The following is a 23,648-nucleotide window of genomic DNA, read 5'->3' as shown; positions in this document are numbered from 1 at the left end:
ATTCTGGCATCCCCAGCTCAAGAGAGACACAGAAAATCTGGGGAGGATCCCACAGAGAATTGTCAAGACGATTAGAGGTTTGGAGAAGCTGAAGGATGCAGGAATTAGGGGATTTTTTCCAATTTATAGCAATAAAATTACAGTTTTAGGGAAGACAAGGGTAGTCTTCTCACAGGAAGGCATAGTTATAGGACAAAAGGCTAAGGACATAATTTGCTTCAGGAAAACACTTTCTGAGTATTAAACAATAAATTAAAAATCATATACATATATATAATATAATCTGAGGCCCTGCTCTCAGAAGAAGTTGCTTCACATGATCTTCCCAAGTTCCTTCCAACCTGGACAGTGGCTGTGATTATCTCTAATCCACGTTGTCTATTTCTCCATCTGAGATGGTAAATGTTATCACTAAGTTATGGAGGAATCCAAACCACTGTAGGTTGTATCTTCTCTTTGAGCCCTACCAGGGCTCTTCCTGCACTGTGCCTCCTGAGTGGCAGCTTGCTAGTGGCAGCTGCTCTCATTGCTTGGGCCAAATCCTCTGATGTAATAGAAGAATAAATCAGGATGCTGGGCAGAGGTCTGCAAAGCTACCCACGGGAACAGGACATCCAAATATCCTAGCTCATTTTGAAACTCTCTTCATTCCAATTCTAGCAGCAAGGTCCTATTTTTCACTTGACTTGGATAAACAATGATTATTAATTTAGTTTCACTTCTCAGAGGAAATGGTAGTACATTTCACATATGATTGTATATTTATATTTGATTGTAAAAGGGCATTCCTAGTAAAATTGTAAGATGAAATAAACTGATTCCGTGCTTAAAATACTGTCACTGCCATTTGAGACTTTAATATAAATATGAATCATAAAGAACTGCTTATCAAAGGCATTTAGTTTGGCACCAGGGTGACAAAAACAATACAAAAGACCTAAGACACTCAATTCTTTCAGTAAGATATTTTTAGCCTTAGACACAACACAGAAGGGTGGGAAATCTTGTTTGCTCTTTCTCAGAAGGGGAAGAAAAGTCAGAAAACACAGTACCAGTCACACAAGCACAGCTTGTGAGAGTCCTTTGACTTGATTACTTTTTTCAGTTCTTCCTCAGAAACTCTTAAATACCTTTTAATTCAAACAATTATAAAAATTTTATAAGAGGACTCCACATTCAACTGCTGTAACTCTGCTGACTCCTGTACTATTACTTACCACTCACAGCCCAGAATGAATGGGCTCTATTCATATATTCAGCACTAGCAGTTACAACTGTGAGCTGAAATCTCCAGAGACAGATTGCTTTTTCTTATTTGCAGAGGTAGAATTTCACAAGACTTAATGCTAGAGCAAGTCAGGATCCAAAATAGAAAGCATAAGAAAAGCAAATCTTCCACTGACTGCCACAGTCACTTTGCATGAGTAAGATCCATTCAGAATCCCACATGGAGAGCACACAGTGAAATTTCATACATGCCATACTTTGGCGTTGTGGTGCACACACTAAAAACTGAACCCTGAAACTCAAGATTTGAAGTGGGGGGTGTTCCTTTAAGATTGTTCATCACCTGCAGCATTTAGAGACACTCTTAAGAGCATCTGTCTCAAAGATAATTCTTGCTGCAATCCAGGAGGAATTTTATCCCCAAGAGGACTTCAAGATGTAATTCACACAAGAAAAAATAACCTTCAGGACTACATGTTTTACTCTGCTTTTAGCATCTGCTATATCAGTATTATATTTAGCTTATGTAATCTTTTTTGACTGAAAAAGTATTTTTTTCTTGTTTTGGTAAAAACAGATTTTGTTCAAGAGCTTCTTTTGAACAGCAGTATATAGAGAACAACTTCTATACACTAAACACCTCACAGCATTTTGTCTTTGCCATTTATTAAACTTCAGATAGGTTAGTAGTGAGATCCTAAATACAGAGTAACTTCAAAATCACTGGGGACTGCAAAGGCAGGTTATACACTTAGTTCCATAATGAATCAAATGCACCACAATTTCAAAAATATTTCCATGAGACCTGGAATGCAATTATTTCTGGATTTAAATAACTGAGAATGTAGCCTACCAGGGAAAAGCTAGTAAGAGAAATTTTAAATCCTGATCTATGACACCACTAAACAAAACCAAAATGCACATAGATAAAAAAAAAGCCTTAAGGAGGATGTGTGCAAAACACAGAAAACACATAAATTTTGCAAATCTCAGCATCTCTTTCTAATGACAAACACTTGCATCACTAACATCCTGTGCATCAAAAATAAGCATTAGTGCAAAGGTACTTTTTCCTTTACAGTGTTCCCTTTTTAAACCATCCATTTATCTTTGGAGGGAAGCATCATTTCCCTGGCATCTGAAGTTCCCTTGGGAGTGCCAAGACTTTGTATTGCCTCTCATGTAGCCATGAGTTTGACATCAGTGTTTCTTAAATTAATGTCTTTTAATACTTACTCTAGGTCAACTGCTTGGAAAGCATCTCTAATTTCACTTGTTGGCAGTTCTCAGAGACTGGTTTTAGTGCTTTATGGGAATATCTATCTCAGACACCACAAGCAGTCTAAAAAAAAGCAAGACCACTATACTTCCTCTCAAGTCTCTGTAGCAAATTGCAGCATTCACTCTCTCCTAGACAGAAAGACACACTTCTCTCCACTGAAAAAGCACAGCAACTAACTTAGGTCCAACACCAAACTTTTAGATGGTGACTGTTGGATGAAAACAGCACAGGTACTGGAAATCAATTCCCAGACTTGCTGAGATCACACAGCTCACACTAACTGCATTTCACATGTGGTTACTCCTTTGTGGGTAGTTCTTACGGTTTTACTAAGCAGTTTGTGAGATGTGAAGTTTTAGTTACAGCCCCAGTGCTAAAATCATATTATTATCTGGAAATCTCGGTTTTCATTTAAGGAAAGAAAAAAGAATAAAAGATCATCTAGTTTCTAGAAGCTGCAGCTGCAGAAAAAATAAAATAAAAAAATACCCTAAAAATACCCAATGCCAGAGGGTACTGGGCCACAATGATGTGACTTCAGAAAAGATGGTATTACGATTTCTGGAAACTTATGACACCATTTTTTAATAGCTGAAGGTGATGGATCTGGTATCATTCACCTTTTGAAGCCATATATATAACACCCCCAAATACCAGACATCTCAATTCAGAGGTGATGTATTTTGATTGCCTTTTTAAATGTTAAACAGTTACATTATCCATTATATGAAGAAACACCTTTAAAATAAGAAAACCTTAAACATTTTTACTTGCTTCTACAAACTCCACTAATTCACATCACAGTTATGAGTATTTTCATTGTGGTTTACAGTAGTATTAAACCTCAACTCAAAAATTCACATCAGGCCTATGAGGATCAGGGAATTAATACAAGTAATGCCTAGGATCATCCTTTTTATACTTTCAGTTTCTAAGCTTTTAAGGTACCTCTGGGTTCTTGAATACCCATTTTCCTCTGAAACAGGAAGAAGTAAAAATTTTCTTGCTCTTAAATGAAAGCTGGATTTTCACTCAGGCACACAGGAGGAAAAGTTTTAAGAAAATTTTTCTGCATCTATGATAAAATTGCAAATATGTGTTTTGTCTTAGAGTATCCTGTGCCAAAATGCATCCTACCTCTGTTCTGGTAGACAAACCTTAGGTGTTGGCATTTCACTTGATAGCACCTAAACTTGAATCACAGACATAGAATCATTTAGGCTGGAAAAGACTTTTAAGATCATTGAGTCCATCAGGTCCAGCCACTACTGCATATTGATGCCTGCTTTCCAAATCAAAGCATTAATGTTCTGCCATTGCATTCCTCACATAATTGTCCTGATGATTTTAAGAATAATATCCATGTTAGATCAGACCCTTGGAGACACTTAGTGAAAAGACCAAATTCAAAGTACCACCTTTAGCTTGCTGTCCATTTCCCTTAATATTCCTAAATTTTTGCACTTCTGTTAGCAAGTATCTGCACTGGCCAGTGTCACAGTCATTAGTGATGGGAAGAGAGAAGGAAGTTATCCTTACAATGGGCTCTTGCAGCCAGAGACGAATGAGAGTTGCCAGGGTGTAGTACATCACCAGCAGTAAGATTGGATTAGCATGGTGATACCAATGTAACTCTTGATTTTTGATGATCATCCAAGTGCTTGAGCAGTTTGTCTGAGTAAGGGAAGTGACACCGAACAACCTGTGAATATAAAAAAGCAAAGCAGCCACATTAGATAATAAGCATCAAACCTTAAAAATGTTTAGAAATATTTTGGAGGGCAATTTTTGCTTATGTTCAATACCAATTGCTCTGTTCAAAAATAGCATCTGCCATCACATCTAAAATACATTCCACATATTTAGTCATAAGAAGTGGTTTTTTGCAATCACTTTTCAACATGAAAAAATGGGAGTATAATAACATTCCATCTACTATGTCCAATGAGAAAACTTGCAATGACCTGCTCCCTGTAGATCCAGAGCTACAGAAAGTGGGACAAGAAAATCTGGCTTCAAGTCCATTTGGCAAATCACAGTAACATGACATTTCAGAGAGATTTAGTAAACTGACGTGTAACACTATTTCAGTCACCCTGCCAGGACACAGCTGTAAAGTATATCTTCTTGGCACACTGAACAGTTTACTGGTCTTTTATTTAAAAAGCTAATACTATTAATAAATTTTAATCTAACTATGCCAATGTTTAGAAACATACAGGGCTCTATTGAACTCATAACTTTTGTGAACAAAAAATGAAAATATTCAGAAAGGTTATTGTTTAAGATGATCAAAATAATTAGGGAAGAAAAAGAAGAAAAATTAATTAGAAGTATTATTATCAATGACATGAGATATTTGATGTTTCTGGAAAAACTGGGATTACACAATATTTCTATCAAGTAAGGAACGTATGTTGGCAAAAAACCCACTTAGTATTAAAAATATTCCCAACATTTCCAATTTAATACAATATGTTGGATGCTTAGTAGATGTGTTAAAAACTGAAACAAAACTAATAGGAAACAATAATTAATCTGGCTCTTTCCTTGTAAAATAGCTTGCAGAATTCCAAAGTTAGGACATGAGCAACCAGTAGAATGTATCAGTATTCATTATAAATACTTTTGTCTATTGACAAATGCTTTTTCTAGCGTAATGTCTGTGAGAGTTTTCATTTTTTACCAAAAAAAGGTTTAAGAGACAATTAAGAAGATCTCCTTATTGGTAGAACAGTAAATACAGTAAATCCCAAACTATTGTTCCTCTGAAAGGGTAAACCAAACACATTAATTAAAAACCAAACTCAAAATCAAAACATTCAAATGTTTCTGCTGGGGGATTTAATATTTTTAAAAGTGTCAAAAAACCTAGTTCTGCCTTAACCTAGTAATATCCAACATGAAAAGCTGAATGAAAACAAAGAACAGGTAGGGCATTCAACAGAGATGTGCTGCCTGAAATCTGCCTTTGGATGCTGCAAAGTGAAAATGTTAGACCTGTTCTTAACTGGGGCTTTGCTGTATGGGCATAATACCATTAACTCCCAGAAGGAGAGCTCCATAGCATTTTATTAAGCAATCTATCAGCACTCACTTCTCATTCTGATTGCCAACAAGGTATAAACTTTAAGACCTTTCAGAGCTTTTGGGTGGATACAAAGTTGGGGAAAAAAACATTTAAAAAATCCCGCATACAAAGTAAATTGCTGTAATTTAAAGGAGTTGAATGAGCTGTGTTTGGAGTTGACTCAGACTCAAACTTCCATAGCATCCAAGAACATTTGGAGTTGATGTTACAGTTTGGCTCCATCTGGGTAAAATTCATGCTGGATTGTATTCTATTCATATTTTTATCAGCATAGAGGAACATCTTGTTCATCAGTTTTCCTCTCTCCTGCTGACTTGCCATTTTTGCTCATCAATGATCTTTTGATCATGGCTTTTGAGTTCCTATTAGTTTCTGAGTTCCTGTTAGTTTCATCTTTTACCTCTGTTTCTCTGTCTTTGGTTCATTTTAAACTTTCCTATGTAAGTACTGTATGATTCACCCTATTTCTGTCTCATAAGCATCAGAATCAGAGTGAAATCCAATTCTCACTGAAATGCAAAGTCTTTCCATTGACAGTTAGTGATGAGTATTTCCTACACAAATGAGGGAAAGTTCCTGAAGGTTCTCAGAACCTTCTGCCAAGCAAACATGACCTACATATCATATATTCCATTCCTATAGTATGCTTTATAATACACTATAGATAGAAAGTCAGAACAACTTGTGTTTTACTTTTATCTCCACTGAAAACATTCCATGTAATCCTAACCGTTAGGAAATTTTATTATATTTCAGCTATATTCTCATTCTCTTACTTTCATTTGCTGGCTACAAATTATTCATACATTATATTTGACTTAATTCTGCTCCCTTCTGGTCCTGCATTCAGCAACAATTCAGAAGTTACAGCACATCTTTTCTCTCTAAGTTGCCACATGGCCAGCAATGTAGTTTAATGTATTTCACTTCCATTTATTCAATGTATTTTGCTTTGTCTCATAAATCATGGATGTAGAGGAACCACTCCTCATTTCTGAATTCTCCTTGGGCTTTGAGACTTGTTAGACACAATGTACTCAACACAACTTTCCCTGTTTATCACCTTCAAAATTCACCGTTGTCTTGGGAATGTTCATTCTGTCTGTTCTGGCCTCCAATTATGCTACAAGATGCTACTCACTCAATATTTATGCTTCATCATTATCCTCAATGAAAACTGCTGGTGCAGAATATTTTTTAGAGGAATAGAGTCATCTTTTCTAACATAAAGCTTCTAATTACACAGGGACAACTGCCATAAAATGTATAAGCAATATAAATTAGGGCATTATTCAGTTCTGCATATTTCATTCTGCAAAGATGTCTTTACAGTGTCAATTCAGTATTGATCCCAACCAGCTGTGTTTGAGTCCAACTCTCATCTTGGTGTGACTTCATCTTACCCAACTAACATGTATGCCATCAGTAAGGTCAGAAAGAGTTCTAAGTGGGAGAAACCCATTACCAAACAAGTCAAGTACATGTGTGCCTGGACACTGAATATAAATAAAGCAAATTATGATAGATTTATTTATTAATGGATATATTAGGCTTTCCAAAAGACTGCATGCAAATACAAAAAATGGATGTTTTCAAGATGTGAATAAATTAGTATTTCTACTCTTGCAAAGAACTAAAGCTGGGTTTTTCAAAGTCCTCACTGGTATTCTGAAAAATGCATAATAGTAATAATTCAGAAGAAGTTATAGAAATTATAAAAGGCCAAGAGGAACTTTTAATGTGCGACTGAGAAATGCTCTGAAATAACACAGTGAAAAAGAGTTCTTAAAATAAAGGTGGCATCTTTTTGTCCAGTTACTATTCTATAAGCTTGTTTTTTTGGAAAAGATTCCTATTAAATCTGTGAATCATCCTTATAGCAGATCCACATTCATCTTTCATTACTTCCCAACAAAGATGTAAGCTATGACCATATAAAATTCCACTTTCTGTACTAGTCTAAAATTCAGTATAGGAATTTCAATTTCACTTGAAAACAGAAAAACAAATTCCTGTTGCACCCACAGATATTTCATCTAAGGAGCTGCCAAAGTTGTTAAAACTCTACGTTGCTAAGACTGTTATTGCATGCATTACTTAATTATTGCATTAATATATTATAAGAATTGGCATAATTACTCATGGTACTAAAAATGAACAAAAAATAGCTATGTAAACAAAAACTATGTTTCATATACAGAATTATCAAAGCAGTCATTACATATCTGTTAGGTTTGTGAATTTTGCATTCATTAAAATGATTTTGATTTTTTTTTTTTTAAAAACATATTTGTAAGTTCAGATCCTGCATGTGCTCAGGTTTCAGGAGTTGACTTCAGGCAAGTATTTGCCTTGTAACTTTCAAGGCCAGGAAAGGAAGTAATAATTCTGATTTCCTGCACAATGTAGGACACCCAATAATTCTTCCATTGAAGAAAGATCTTGTGGTTGAATAAGAGTTTATAGTCTAGAATGGCATCCCACATTGACTTCAATTGATAGAAAATCTTCTACTGTCTCTTACTCTTTTTTTACGAGTTTTAGCTTCTGTAATAGTTTTGTCTAGATGAGATTTCCACTTGCTGCATCTTCCTACAGCTCTGTGTAGGAGTTTACATAATACTTTTCACTACACAACAGAGCAGGGGATCATTTTTCTATATCATCCCTGAGTTTGCATGAAGATTACACCTTAAAGAAAATGTCTGCATCAAACCACTCTAGGAGCTGCATTTTCTGATTTTGTATTTAATATTACAGGATGCTTTTTTCCTGTGGCCAGTACCTATTGTATGGTTATTCCCACAATGGCATCAGAACATTTTAATGTGCTGGATTGGATTTGGGCAATCCATCTTTGTAGAACTTCTGAATTTGTGTCGGATTTTACAAACTCTCTGAATCTTTATTTCATCTGGATATCTTCTATGGCATATTTATTTCACTCTCCTCACATGAAAGGAGATGAGAGTGGTGTCTGTAAGTCTGGGGTAGGAGAATGGAATATCAAGACTGACATTTGAATAGCTGAGCCCTAAACTCAAGATGCTAAAAGTGACCAAATGAGAGAAGAAAAGGGAAAAGAGTAAGCAAAGAAGAGGAGAATAAGTGAGGAAAAAAGAGCAACAAATTCCATAGAAATGGACAAGAAAATAGTATATTTGGAGAAGGTACTAGCTGCAGTAGAAATATTATTTTTCTGGGGCAAAAAGGACTGAAATACAGGGAGAGAAGTCAGAACTCCATATTTCACAGTCCAAGCCCTGAATACTTAGTTTCATGGAAAAGAGTATTTGAAATACTGAAAGGGCCATGTCCCAAACTCTAAACACTGCTTGAAGAGTGAACCTTTTTTCAAACATTGACTTAAAAGAGGTGCATTCTGTTGTCAGGCTTGGAAATGGGTTCTGTGGGTAAGAGAGAGAAAGGAGTGGAAGGAATTGGAAAATAAATTAGCATAGAGAAAACATCATTCCTACACAATTCTCCTAAAAGTCAGGTGTCCCATTTTTATACACAGGCCATCCTGTTGGGTTTTCCATACTTGGATGATAGAGTTACACAGAAGTTAAGATCCATAAACTTATATTCATAATGTCTCTTCCAAGGGAATGACAGGAGCCACCCCACTCCCCATCTTTGGGCTATGTGCCCAAAGCAACACATGATGTTGGAAAACACCCAGCCAATTCTGTGGTACCTTTAGAACCATCCTTGCCTTCCAGAAGGTCATTACTCCCCAGGCTATTGGCTGGGAATTCAGACCATACTGGGGCTACTGCTCCAGGGTACACTGAACTGAAACCACATTTTACAGAAATAGCAGAATATTGGGAGGAAAGAGGTGGAAAAGTTGGCTGAAATGCATTAGGCATCCCAAAGAATTAAAGAGAGCAGAAGGCATTTGGTTTCACGTGGCTTTTTAAAGGAGAAAAAAAAAAAAAGAATGAATGGAAATATTGGCATTTGTCTGTCCAAATCATGTTATAAGATTCCACAGAGAAGGAGCTGATCCTTCATGCCTCCTCTTTAGCTCAGTGGGACAACTGTGTAGGGAGATACTGCAGCCACAAACCTAAGTTCACAGCTGGACTAAAGCTATTAAGTGTATTCCCTATTGGAGTGATACAAGCTTTAAAAAGCATTGCAAGTATTTTTAGCTCTAAAGTCCTAGACCCTGCTTTGGTTCAGACTTGAATAATTCAGAACTGGCTAGGTGGAACTGTGCCATATTAATGACCATACAAAAATTTGACTGGGTTAAGAAGCATTATGATAAATTTCAGCTTAACAGTTCAAAATATTTTTTTGAAATATCTGTAAATGTAGACTAAGAATGGAACTGTTTTTCTTCTGCACGTTGCTATCCCAACACTATAATACAGGCATACACAGAGCGAATGCAGGCTTGGTAGGTAAGTAGAGCGTTCTAACTTTTGTTTTAATGTCATCACATTTCTACAGCTCTTTAGCAGATGTCTTATGTCCCTTTTTTTTTTCTACCAAGTTTTGGTTTACATAGCTTCTATTGGATCAAAGCTTTTCTGGCAATGACAAAACCAGCCCTTGTGTATCTCCCACCCTCTTCTGAACATCAGTGACTTTTCTTTTAAAGGAAAACTAATTTCAAATGCACATCTACTGCATGAGAGGCCTCATGAAAAAGTGAGTTGTTTAAAACTTGTGTGCTAATATCATCCATATAATGAGGACAGAGTGTAGAAGAGAAAGGATATCTTTAAGGATCATGAATTACATAAAAGCTTGCAAAACCTGTAAATACAACACAAACCTTAATTCAAGGAGAAAAATAGGACCATATGAGCAGCTACAATAGAATCACTTTGCTATCAAGTTCATTAACAACTTTAAACTAAGATGATAAATAGTATCTACTCTATAAACTATATCTTGTTTTGAAGTAACCAGATAATCAAATTTTCTCTGAGATTGGAAGCTGTTAAGGAATGGGCCTCCATTAAAATTTACCAAACTTCAGACATTAAAATACTTCACATATTTGAAATAAAACAACTTCCCTGAGGGGAATTTAAGTCTGAACATAAAGACCTGTGAGTTCTATGGCACATTTCCTCCAATAATTTAACTTTGTACTGACTTTCTATTACAAAAGCTCTCATTGTTTTAGAAGCAATGATTCCCCACTGTTATCACTAAAAATAGGTGTGGGTCTATTAAACCCTTTTTTACTGAGACAAAACTCATCTTCAAAAGCCTTAAGTGAAGAAGATTTATCCTATCAATGGGTTTCTTGTCTGGATCCCCAAATCTTTTCATTACCCATGACACAGCTCAGCTTTGCTCTGAGTTCCTAGTGAGCATTAATATTGATGTCGCTTCTTTCAGCACATAAGTGAGCTAGAAAAGCAGCATGTTGCTGTAGCTTTTGGGGGCCTCTGCTGGGACTTCCAAAGGCTGTCATCTGATGAAGAAATGTACTGAAGCAGTGATTCCAGTATCTTTTCATTCCAGTCAGACATCTGAGCATCTGGCACAGAGAGGACTGCCAGATAGGATAGCAAGAAGGTGGTGAAATGGGGATAAAGGTGCAGAAGAAATTGCTTTAAGACTCCCGCCTGATAGCTTAGCTAGAGTGACTCCATCAACATGATTATTCCTCACCAGGGCCAGCATTGTCACTGCTTTGACAGCAGCAGCCTGGCTCACATCTAGGTTAGGCAAATAGTTTGTTCTCCAATAAAATTAGGCAAATAGTTGCTTGTTCTGTTACTAAAAGAAAACTATTTTAAATGTAGCAGAGTTTAGAGTTTTGGGTTTTTTCTTCCAAACAGTTTCAGCTATAAACCAGAGGCAACTTGGGGAGGATGGAGGCTGTAGAAGTGAGGCAGCCTTACTGGGATGAGAGGATGGAGAGAGAACAGTCAGCAGAGAGAGAACTTCCCAGCAGAGAAGGCTGGCCAGCATCAGTGATTTGCCAGTTGCTCATCTTCCTCATGACCACACATATTCCCTGTGACCATAAAGGAGCATGAAAAGCAACTAATGCTGAACAGCACCACCTCAGTATGGACAACACACAAGCTGCGTGGAAAAAAATAAAAATATTTAATGTTCAAGATGAACTTTCTACTCAGAGATTAAAGTAATGAGAAAACAGGTCCAGACTTCTAAGGAGTCATGTAGAAAGCATTGGAAAGCCAAAGGCATGTTCAGAAACGTCCATGGACACAAAAGTGCCCCCTGTGAGAGGGTGAACTTGGACACTTGAGCACAGAAGAGAAGGCACAGCTCAAAAATGGCATAGCTTAACAATGACATGGTTAACAACTGTTTTCTGTGCAAATTAGTAACTGAGGCTATTGGTTTTTCAAAGCGAGTTGGCTAAGCTGCTGAAAGGAAAGAAGCCAACAGCCCCACTGCAAAAAGTCTCTCATAGGCACAGCAGGGGAGAGTCTGCTCCCAAAACTCAACCAGTAGTGCAGACAGCCTTGTTGTCCTAAGCTCAGGTGCTGGGAGAAGAAAGGAAGAACTCAGGTCAAACTTCAGCAGAAGTCACTTAGGAGGAGGAGACAGTGCTCAGATAACCCCAGTGAGTATTAGCATTCAGTGGGGTGGTGCTGACCAGAACATGCAAGTGACCTGGTACAACAACTAACCATGCAACTGCCTGAGAGCTCTACTGCTGCCTCTTAGAGTAGCAGTGCAGAGGAACAGAAATTGTTTTAAAGTGTAGCTTCATAGTATTTTAACTTTGAGGTGACTTGGTCTGTGATCTAGGACTCAGACTGCAGCCAAAAGCTTTGTGCTTTATTCCAAGTTCTGACTATCTTGGGAGGGTTATGTGATTCATCTAACTTCTCTGTTAGGGAATTTTTCCACCTCTGAAAAAGGAGTGATGATACTTTTCAGTCACATTGGGATAGTCTGCTAGGTTCAGTGATGCATGAAGAGGATAAAGAGATTTTCCACTTACTCAGCTGGCAGTGAAACAGGTTGAAAAAACCACAAGAGTGACAGGTACCTTCAGCAAGAGATGCTGCTGTAGAAAGTATGAGCAAAGAGAATTTTCCTTTTTAGCAGCTAGTGCACTGGGGCAGAAATAAAAGCTGTGATTCCCATTTGGCATTAAACATAAAAAGAAAGTAAAATAGCAGGATATGGGAAAGAAGATAATGGGATAATGAACAATAATGCTTGGGAAATGTCTGGAAATTGCCCAGTTTCAAAATGAAAGTGGTATAACAGCTGATTTTAAATTGGTTATAAATTGAACCTGATTGGCTCAGCTTTTATCAGCAAGTTCCAAACTTCAGCTAAATGAATATAAACAAGAGATTAAGTACTTCCACTCTGTGAGTGTTTAGAGAAACTGCAGTGGACTGCCCCGCATGGACAAGGACTAACTCCCCAGTGTGTGCTTGACCAAGGTTACTCAGGACTGCCTTTTTCACCTCCAAGGAATGTGGGATGATTCACCTGTCAATGTTAATACATTGAGCTGAAAATACAGAGTGTTAAATACACTTCATCACGATTTCTGGTGACGCCAGAATATAAAGATAATTGTTCTTGAGCAGACCTCAAGCAAACAAGTTTGTAAATCCGAGAGGCAGTTCACCAACATTATGTCACAGGATGACGACTGACTTTTATCTTCGCAGCTTACACTCAATTTTCAGATGGAGCATGGTCGTTTTTGGGAGTGCTAAGGCTCCCCTCTTCCCACAAACAGGAACCTGCTGTGACCAGGGTCACTTCCATAAGGCTGCCAGGGGTCTCACCAGTGGCAGGCTCACCACTGTTGCAGAACACAACTGGAAAACCACTCTGCAGAAAACCATTGTTTTTTAAAGATCTTAGCACATGCCTCAGTTTACATTCCTTTCAAGTCCAGTGGAAGACAGAGGAGTGTAAATCACCTGGGGTACAATGTCAGTAACGTGGATCAAGTTGTGCCTGCTTATTCCAAGGCTAGATTTTGCACTCAGCGTGGGGAGGGTGGTCATGGTGAGTGCCCACAGCTATGCCACGGGGATGGAACTGGGAAGGACTGCTCTCCAGGAAAATTGCTACTTACCATTTCCTCTTGCTTTTCCCTCTTCCAGCCTTTCATGATAAAGGAAACCCAAATAAGGTCACCCCACAGTTTAGAAAGAGATTATAATAGCAAGGATGATTATTGTCATTTTTCAACAGGAGAGTGAACTTGCATTTCTAAGCTGTTAACAGAATAATTCACTTCCTTTGCAAACTATTTTTAAAGAAATATAAAGAAGCTGAAGTTCTGTGAAAGCCTATAGGGTAAAACATTCTAAATAGAATTAAACATCCTAAAACGTGGTGCATTATAGAGCTAGTATGAAACTCAGCTGCAATTTCTGTAAGAGTAAGGTCAAATACCTAATGCCTCTTCCTCTCAGAGAAATTGTGGCTCTCTAACCAAATCTGGTCATCGTAACCAACATGGTGGCTGGTCTGGCATGTTTTGGAGCATGCTCTGCAACTGCAAAGTGTGTTTTTGCTGATAAAGGATGATGGAAACAGACAAGTGCAGTGCAGTGTCTTTACATGGCAAGTATCCAAGGGTCTGGCCCCTGCCTGGCAGTGGTGCTGCAATACCATGGTGAGAAGTGCCTAAAAATACCAAGCAGAAGGCATGAAAGCTACTGCAGCCAAAGGGCAGCTCAGTATAGGATACATAAAGGAGCTTTAAATACTTCATATTTTCAAACACTGGCTTGTGACCAAGTCAAAAGGCAACCCCAAAAACCTCAGAGTTTCCTACAAGGTTAAGAAAATTCTGCCTCTCAGAGGTGAGTCACCTTTGAGACAGGTGCCAAAGATGGTCTGCAGCAAGGATTAGCAGTGGCTGCAGCTCAGATGAAACATGTTGTCCAGTTCTTGGCTCCAGTGGAGATACAAAATCAGCAGCAGAGCAGGAGATCAGTGTCTTGCCCTGACGAGGTAATCAATCAGCTACATCTTGCTATTTTGGCAGTATCTGCTCTCCTAATGGGATTTTATTCACAAGTTTAGCGTCTAACTTAGAAAAAAAACTGTACAGCTGGATGTCCAACCCTGATCTGACAACTCCAGGAACATTTTTGAGACAGTTCTTAAGCATTTATAACCCTGGTTGAACAGAGTGTTTGGGCTACGAAATTTGAATCTGTATCAAAGCTTCCAGGGCAGTCCAAATGAAGGATTCTGGACTGGCCTCCTCTCAGATTAATCTGAATATAAACTGAATATCTTAAATCTACCATCTGTAGCAAATATCTTTTCTCCAAAAGTAAAAGTAATTTAAGCAGGCTTATTATTATTACTGTAACACCTATTTTAAAAGTCAGGCTTAAATAGATTTATAGACATCTTTCAGATGAAAATTGCCTCTGGTACAAAACTTCTTAGATTTCCCAACTCATACTGCAGCAAAGCAATCAGATGTGTAATTCCAAATTCCCATTCACTTAAGAAGGTGTGAAATAAGGTACCACTCTGAAATAGATGACACTACGTGGACTCCTAGGCTTGCCTCATTTTGTAAGGGAGATGCCTTCCATAGATGAAACCAGTCATACTTAAACTATTTTGAACATTAATTGCCTGGAAACTACAAGCAAGACAGACCTAAACTATAGGAAAACACATAGCTTTTAATTTACATTGGATTGCTGGATCTTTATATTAATATGCTTATAAGCACAGTTTTGGACAGGAATAACTCTACTGACTCAGGACAAACCTCATACCACTGCACTGATCCTATTTCTACACGTTGGCAAGGCCTTATCATTTCCCCAATTACATTTTTTTGCCAAAATAAACAATATCAGGAAGAAAGGAGGCAGCAATCCGAAAAATGGCAAACATATTACTGCGTATTTTTTCAGGCTGTGACACTGTGTACCTATTTTCTAAAGTCATTTTAGCTCATTGACTTGTTTTTACTAACCTGGGTGAAAATAATTTTATGGTAGAAACATGATACTTTCTGAATTTTGCTTTAAATGGATATTTCTTGTTATTTTTTCCCCCCATCTTTGCAATATTTGCAAAATTGCATCAATTTGCAATATTGATTTGTTGGCAGCATGCCTACCCCTGGCATACCAGCTACATTCAGACTTTTCAGTACCCTGTACATTTTTCAATCTGCAGATCCCAGTGCTCACTCCATGGCATTTCAGTGTGTTTGTGTTTATGTCACTTCTACCTGCACATCACAGATCCAGACAACCACAGCAGCAGATGTGAAACTTTATAGGACATAAACACCTCCATGTTCAAAATATCACTCCGGCAAGTACTTAAGGCCATGCTATCACAATATCCTATTTTTTGGGAGGGGGAAGTACTTTGCACAATCCCATAAGGTTTCAGGGCAAAACATGTAAATTCAGAGGTGTCAGGTTATCCCTCCCAGGACAACTACTTTCCTCTGGCGGCATTGTTCAGTCACTTCTTACAATCACAAATGGTGAATTTTGAGTTGAAGAATTCTTAAGAGGAAGGAACAGCTCAAGGATGATGCAAGTCTTAGCTGAATAATACTGTTAACTTGAGAATTTTCTGGTTTGTTTGGGTGTAGTTTAACTTTATTTAGTCTGAAGCCAATCAATATTCTGACAAGCTGAATGCATTACTATTCAGAGAAAACACATTTTTTTATTGATCAGAGAAACCACTTGTCCATTTCTTGTAAACTTGAGAACTCAGACCCAGAAAGGAGCTTTTTAAAACACCAGACTTACATTCTGCCGAGAGAAAAAATGTCCACCAGCTGCCCAACAGGAGCAGTTTTCACATCTGCCCTTGATATTCAGGACTTTTATTTGTGGGGATTGGGCCCTCAAAATTTTACAGAGAAATAAAAGTCCTTTCATATGGAATCACAGAACAATTTAGGTTGGAAAAGACCTCTAAGATCACTGAGTCCAACCATTAAACCAACATTGCCAAATCCATCTAAACCACTAAACTATGTCCCTAAGATCTTCTAAGTATCTCCAGGGATGGCGACTCAACCCCCTTCCTGAGCAGACTATTCCAATTGCAGACCATTGTTCTGGTGCAGAAAGTTTTCCTAATGTCCAGTCTAAACCTGCCCTGGTGCCACTTGAGGCCACTTCCTCTTGTCCTGATGCTTATTACTCAGGAGAAGAAAGCAACCCCCACCTTGCTGCAACCTGCTTTTAGAGAGCAACAAGGTCACCTCTGAGCCTTCTCTTCTCCAGGCTTCTCCCTGCTTTTTCTCCAGAGCAATTCTAGTTCCCTCAGATATTCCTCATAAGACTTCAGCTCCAGACCTTTCACCAGCTTTGTTGCCCTTCTCTGGGCATGCTCCAGCACTTCAATGGCCTTCTTGTAGCAAGAATTTGGGGAATCAAATTCTTTTCTTGGCATATAATTTGCCCATGAAAGCCATGTACTAGTATCAATGGGAACTCTGCCTATTTAGCACATCTTCAAACCAAGACTGTATATAAAATAGCGAGACATTGATTTTCTTCTAGGATGAAAAATGCTAAAATATTTTTTCTGCAGCATTCCAATATATGTCTCTCATTTTTCCTCCTCTAGTCACTGCTTATATCAGCAAGACTCGATTATTAAAAATCATCAGTGGTCTTTTCTCACACCAAGATTTTCACTTCCAATCTCTGACAACAACTGTCCTGATGCTCTTCAAAGACAACTCCCTGAAAGCAGATCAAAGTAGATCCACAAGAGAAAGAACTGCAGATAAACAAACAAGGAACACTGCTTCCTCTGCTGCCATTGTGTGTACATTGTACATACATTATTGTGCATATTCAAACATAATTTCCCACGTAATTTAGAACATCAGTCCCTCACATGATCTCACGTGTAAAAGGCAGAGTACTCAGCAGTACCAGTTCAAGAGAAAGTCTGCAGGAAGGTAACATCATTTTTGGTTATCAAAATGTCAGTAATTACTCTGAAGTCCAACACTGGGACTTTTTTTTAACCCAAACTCTGCCCAAACTCTGAAGGTGCTTTTCTTTTCTGCACCAAGGCAGAGGCAACTTTCAGGCAGCTTGATTTTTTTAATTTCAAAAATTAATTACAAAGTTAAAGTGTCATATTCATACTGAACAAAACTTTGTCATAAAACAAAGAATCATGTTATTTACAATAAAAGAAATTGCTAAATGCAGACAATTATCTTGAGACTAAATTAATTGAAACAAAAATAAATTAATTTAAAATTAATAGAAAAAATACTAAAAAGAAAAAAGGGAGTTCACCAATTATGCATATAAAGAAAGTTTCACATATTGTAGCTAAAATTGTATGAAGCACGTATTTCTTTTCCTTGAGAACATGTTTTGCTGTCTATTGCTAAAATCTGTGAGGAGATATCCTCAAAGCCAAATGGTTGAGAATTTTGAAGCCATTTTCTTTCTGTTTTCTTGATACACGGAGGAAGTAATATAAAAGTTTAGGGAAGTCGAGAGCATTTCAGCTTCTTGGCATTAGAAATCGTCCATTCTCCTACCTCGACCTCTAGGTGGCACAAAAGAACCTAAACTAAGCAGGTTTTTCTGATTTTTCAGGCAATGTTATGCCCTCCTAATCAGACTCGACAAGTCACCAATTCCAACATCACAAAACACACATCTATTAACCTGTATTAAATAAAACGTCAAAGTAAGTACTAAAGTAACAACTACTGGAGCTAGACAGCTCAATTTTACTGCTTTTAATATTGCATTGAAAGAGAAATAATTAATTGATTCTCCACAGTACCTCTAATTTCCTTTCAGCTTATAATAATTAAAAGGAACCATAGGTTTACTAGAAATAATTAATGATCACATTTAGTTTAATGTAAGGATTACTACATTGAAAATCCGTACCATAAAAAACAATTTGCCATCAAAATCCAGCAGAAAGAAATAGTAACAAACGAAATGCATCCATTACTTCATCTTATTTTAGATTACAGTGTGTAGAAAATTAAAGGGTCAGTGAAATCAATAAAACTGACATCCAGTCAATATTTACTGCAGAAGTAACTAAAAATATTTTTTTACTTAAGTGAGGTAGTTGCTGGTATGAAGATCAGCATGTTCTATGTGATTCTATGTGATCTGAGAGAATTTTTATATCAACAGCCAAATAGGCACAGTACATGAAGAACTCTCAGCCTCTGCACACAAGAATGGCACCACAAAAGCATTTTGCTCCAGTTAAGACACTATGACATTAGACACCAGAGGATTTGTTTTCTTCTACAAAAAAACGAGTGTGCATCTGTACACCTGCCCTTATATCAATGTTGCCATCAATTTCCTTTATTTCTTGCATTAGCAAAATCATTCACATCACATCTGAGGAACACTGAGCAAAACCAAAAGTCACCTTCTCCTCCCAACCTGCTCCAGCTCTCTGTCTGCAATTACCCAGTCTGGACTCTCACCACTCTAACATTCAAAACCATTCCATCTGAAATGATTTGACTCTTCCACGACTGAACAAGAAGGTATGTGTAAAATTTGTTAAAGCATTATGTGAAAGATCATTTGCATCAACGTGTGATAACTGAACACTGCATCACATGCCCACAATTAAACAGGAAAGGAATTTCTCTCACCTGGCATAGAAATCCTTTGGTGGAACAACTTCCTGAAAGAACTGTAGCTGGTACAGATAAAGTCCAATCAAGTGTCCTGCACTGAATATAGCCATTAATACACACAGACAGCTGAATATCAGCGGATCAAATGCTTGGCAACAGGACCACCATGTGCACAGGCCCAAAAACACAAAGAAATACACAGCTGAGGTCAAAGATGGCACCATCATACCTGTAAAAATAAAAGCATGAAGTGTTGGAGAAGTATGGGAAATATCAGCATTTGTTAAACCTTAAATTTGACAAGATGTGAATTAAAAATTTTGTTCCAATTAGTTTTCTGCTAATTATTACAATTATCTCTAAAGACTGCTATTAACTTTGAGACTAGAAGAGGATTTTTTTTTTAAATTTTATTTGTTCAATTAATTTATGCCATATCTCAGCATTTAGAACACAATCATTCTCCAGACTTTCCTATGAGATGGAATTTCCTCTATGTAAAGATGTTTCGTAAAGCATGGAGAAAAACAAAAAGTGGCTGCAAGGGCAGCTAATACTGTCTGAGACCACAAAAGCCTTCTCATACAGATACTGAAATACCTTGACATACTGAAACAAAACACACCCTAATCCATATACCAAAACGAAGAGATTTACATAAAATCTACAAAATAACCAGTAAATGTTTGATTTTTTTTAATTGACAACTCCTAGAAATGTATAATTTACATATGATGAAGACTCTGCTGACACACACATGTATAATTGCTTTTGCACATGTAGCCGAGTATGCCACTTGAGAAAACGTCCAAGTAGTGAAGGGGACTCAATGCTCTGCTGGTAGTCTGCAAAAATAAGTTAGGAAGCAGGAAAGACATTCATGTCTAAGAGTGGCAACTATGAGAAAATGACATAAGAGCTTGGAGCCAGCACAGCAGCCCCGTGGATTCTCTGAAGCAACAGTGCCAGAGCTAGCAAGGGTCAATGCCTAAATTTATTTTTAAGCTTTTTAACTATTGTATGTCTAGGAGCCACCTTGCTCAGGACAGACCTGCAGGCTCCTGGTGGCTCATAGCTCCAGTGTGCCTGCCAGCCCTGTCCCTCACCAGGTGGCTTGACGTATCTTTTGGGAGCAATGCTCCCAGGGTTGGTTCCTTGCTGAGTTAAGTCCAGGCACTCTAAGGATTCATATCCACAGTTTTTTGCCTGAGCTTCACCATCATATTTTAAGCTTCCACCCTATGGTGCTGTAAAACTTCACCCAGAAATTTCTGCTTCAAGCTCGTAACTATTTCCTTTCTTCTTACAACAAGACATTTTGTCTGTATTCAAACATTTTTGGAGAATGAGAATCCATGATATCCTAAAATAAGTTATTTATTATGGCTAGTTACTCTGGCTGTGAAAAATACAAAATTTATTTCTGGTCTGAAATTGCCTAGGTTTACCACTTAACTGTTGGCTTCTATTATCAACTCTACTAGATGAGATACCTTAAAAATGGAAACACTTTGTCATTTCTTTCAGTTTGCAGTCAAGTCACCCTTCATCTTTTTGGCATGGTAAGTAAGTATTTAACTTACGAAGCTCAAGGTCTCTCTCTGGAGTACAGGCTTCTCAGACCTCAAGTACTTTTTGTAACTCTGCTCTAAACACCTCCCACTTCTTGGCTTGTGTTGGAGCTCCACAGGCAAGCTGCCCATCACCATTCAGAAGAAACTGCCCTGCCACTGCTGCACAATCCTTCTGCTTCCCCTTGAACATGATGATGTTCACCTATGTAAAGTGGCATCAGGCTTTTTGGTTTTATTTATTTGGGTTTTTTTTAAATGACATCTCTCTTCCCTGGTGTCAGGCCCTACAGTGGCCCACGTATTTTTTCTCTTTTTGATTTATTACTTTCCATTTGGCTACATGTAAGGTTGTTTAGCAATCTTGCCTTAATGAAAGAACCCGCCTTACTATAACAGCCACACATCCAATTCTCATCATTCAGTATCAAACTGTTTTGGTACTGTTGTTTTGTACTTCATATACTGATAACTTATATGTTATATTGTAATGTTTATATGTATCACTCCATTCAAACATGTGAGCTGGCAGATAAATGTTAATCTACAATTCCTTGATTAAATTTTGAATTCAGTAGTTACAACCTACAGTCATTTTGTACACTTCTGTTCTGGCTGTAGCTGATTATGTGGTATTAAATCGAATGTCTTATAAAAAGGTAGGCTATATAACATCAAAACAGCTACTCTTTCCAACTGAATTAAAAAAAATAGGAAGCCTGCTTATCACTCTTTTTACATACTACATGGTCAAACAACATTTTTTAAAAGGCTATGTGAATACAGCTCCTTTTTAAACTTAGAAGTGATGAACCCAAATCTAAGAATTCACTTTAATATAAATACATATGTGTATATACTTACACACACACACAATATATACAGTAATTTCTAATATGCCTCTCATTCAGCGTTTGGTTATAAGAACTACTGCGAAAATCATAAACAGAATGACAGGGCCACACAGTATCAGTACAAAAACATTAAGCAACTCAGCATATTCCAATACCTGCCAAAGAGTTAATTTAATAAAATCAGCAGCAATTTCTTTTCCCTTAAAAATTTCCATTGTTACTCCCGCAGGTGCCAAAGTGCTGAAAACTCATTTGTTAAACGCATAATCTAACGGGCTCCTGAGGAAATTTTTCAAATACACCAACCTGCTGAACCAAGTAAAATTGTAACAACAACTTTTCCAGTGGTGATAATCATATTGCCAATAAACTCCCTCAGTTTGGATGCTAGGAAGGCAATTCTACGCAGCAGTTTTAATTTCATGGTCTCCTCAAATTCTGCTTCTCCACAGTCGTCGTCATCTAGATCTTCTTCATACATCAAAGCATCATCTGGCTCTAATTTTTCTCTTACAGCCTAAAGGAGAAGGAAGGAAAGAAAAATAGAATGCAAAAACACACAGAGAGAGACACAAAGGAATTTGAAATTAAAACCCACGCATATATTATTTAACAATGAAGTGTTCTTACAATCTTTGACTATGCCAAGTAGTGAGAACTAAGAAATATGTACTAAAGCTAGAGATGTACATTGATGGCTCCCATTTCAGAATTGTCTCAAAATAAAAGGATGTTAAGGGTGGTCTCTGGGAAAGGCTGCAGTCCTCCCACATGTGCACAACAGGCTGCTTGTTCATTTATGTATGAAATTTGGTTTGATTAGTTCAACATTCTTAGAAAGATAAGCATCTTGCTATCTAATATCTTTTAAACTCCATTTTGCCTCAAAGGCTTCAGTTATAAGCTCCAACAAGTGCAATCCCTGCTTGATATTGCTCAATGGATCTCATTTTCCAAACGCATTTTTTATCAACCCTTTCTTTAAATGCAAAACCTAGAATGGGGCAAGTAGAAGTAATCTGGAACAGGGCAACAAGGGCTGAAATGAATGGACAGATAACTCATTGGTGACTAAAAGGAAGCTTGGGAGAGAAAAAATAGACTAAGCAGAGGCTTGGGGAGAGAATGAGAAGTGTAGAGATCAACTGATGGTGAAAGAAAAGGTGAAATTGTGAGCAAGAGAGACATAGTGAAAATTTGAGTGATCGACAACAATTTAGCAGGGGTAATGAGATCAGTGACTTAGAACTACACAATGGAAAAAAGAAAAGAAGAAAACGTGGAAAGGGGCCTGTCATACTTGAGCAGCTTGTTAGGATTTGGCAGTGGTCTTCACCATCAAGTCTCCATCGTATCTTGGAGACCAGAAGACATACACAACTATTGACTGATGCAGACTAAATCATCAACCCACGGTGAGAATATGAAGGATTAGCAAGAGGCTCACACAAGAAAAAAATTATGGAAAAATTAGTCATTCATGGAAATGTAGGGGCATATTAAAAAAAAAGAAAAAAGACAAGTAAGAGTTTCGAGCCAGGTTCTCATTTGGTGTAATATAGAATAGCTTTTTTGGCACTAATTTAGACTTGTATTAGCTAACACTAGTTCTGGCCAAACTGTATCTCTGTGTGTGAAAGTAAAAAAGAAGATTATTGGTATTTTTCATCAGAATAGCAGTTTAATATTTATTGGGGACCTTTGGCAGAAAAAATTCCACACTGACAGATAAGATTGAAGCAGGAACAGATGAACTCAGCCTACTTAACCAAATTCTTCTGTACCATTACATTATGTGGATTCCCAAAATAACAAAATTCCCTGTAGATGCCTTTACTCCTTCATTTTGCCTCTTAAGTTTGTTGTCAGCCTTCTCCTCTTACTTCATAGCATTAACATTGTTGTGAATGAAAGAAAACAAGCAAACAAACAAACGAACCCCAAAACAAACCTGCTTATTCTAAGGAGTATCTATTTTACAGACAATGAAATATGTAATAAATACAGCAGGGCTGATCTGGGAAATCCACATTTC

The 23,648-nt window shown here is 37.5% G+C and overlaps 1 protein-coding gene across 8 annotated transcripts in view; it reads right to left on the bottom strand.

The window, feature by feature from the left end:
* The window catches only part of PIEZO2 (piezo type mechanosensitive ion channel component 2), a 283,367-nt gene that overhangs the window by 92,672 nt on the left and 167,047 nt on the right, over positions 1 to 23,648 (bottom strand). For all 8 annotated transcript variants that reach the window (XM_088173061.1, XM_088173074.1, XM_088173073.1 and 5 more), the window contains exons 6-8: positions 21,920 to 22,130; positions 19,204 to 19,417; positions 4,049 to 4,211 (exon numbers count right to left, since the gene is read on the bottom strand). In XM_088173061.1, the coding sequence (XP_088029187.1) occupies positions 4,049 to 4,211; positions 19,204 to 19,417; positions 21,920 to 22,130 (588 nt within the window). The remainder of the gene's footprint in view (positions 1 to 4,048; positions 4,212 to 19,203; positions 19,418 to 21,919; positions 22,131 to 23,648) is intronic.

Source organism: Sturnus vulgaris, chromosome 1 (genome assembly GCF_052056855.1).
Source record: "Sturnus vulgaris isolate bStuVul1 chromosome 1, bStuVul1.hap1, whole genome shotgun sequence".
Lineage (NCBI taxonomy): Eukaryota > Metazoa > Chordata > Aves > Passeriformes > Sturnidae > Sturnus > Sturnus vulgaris.
The sequence above is the reverse complement of the archived record's forward strand: the minus strand, read 5'-3'. Positions and strand labels throughout refer to the sequence as shown.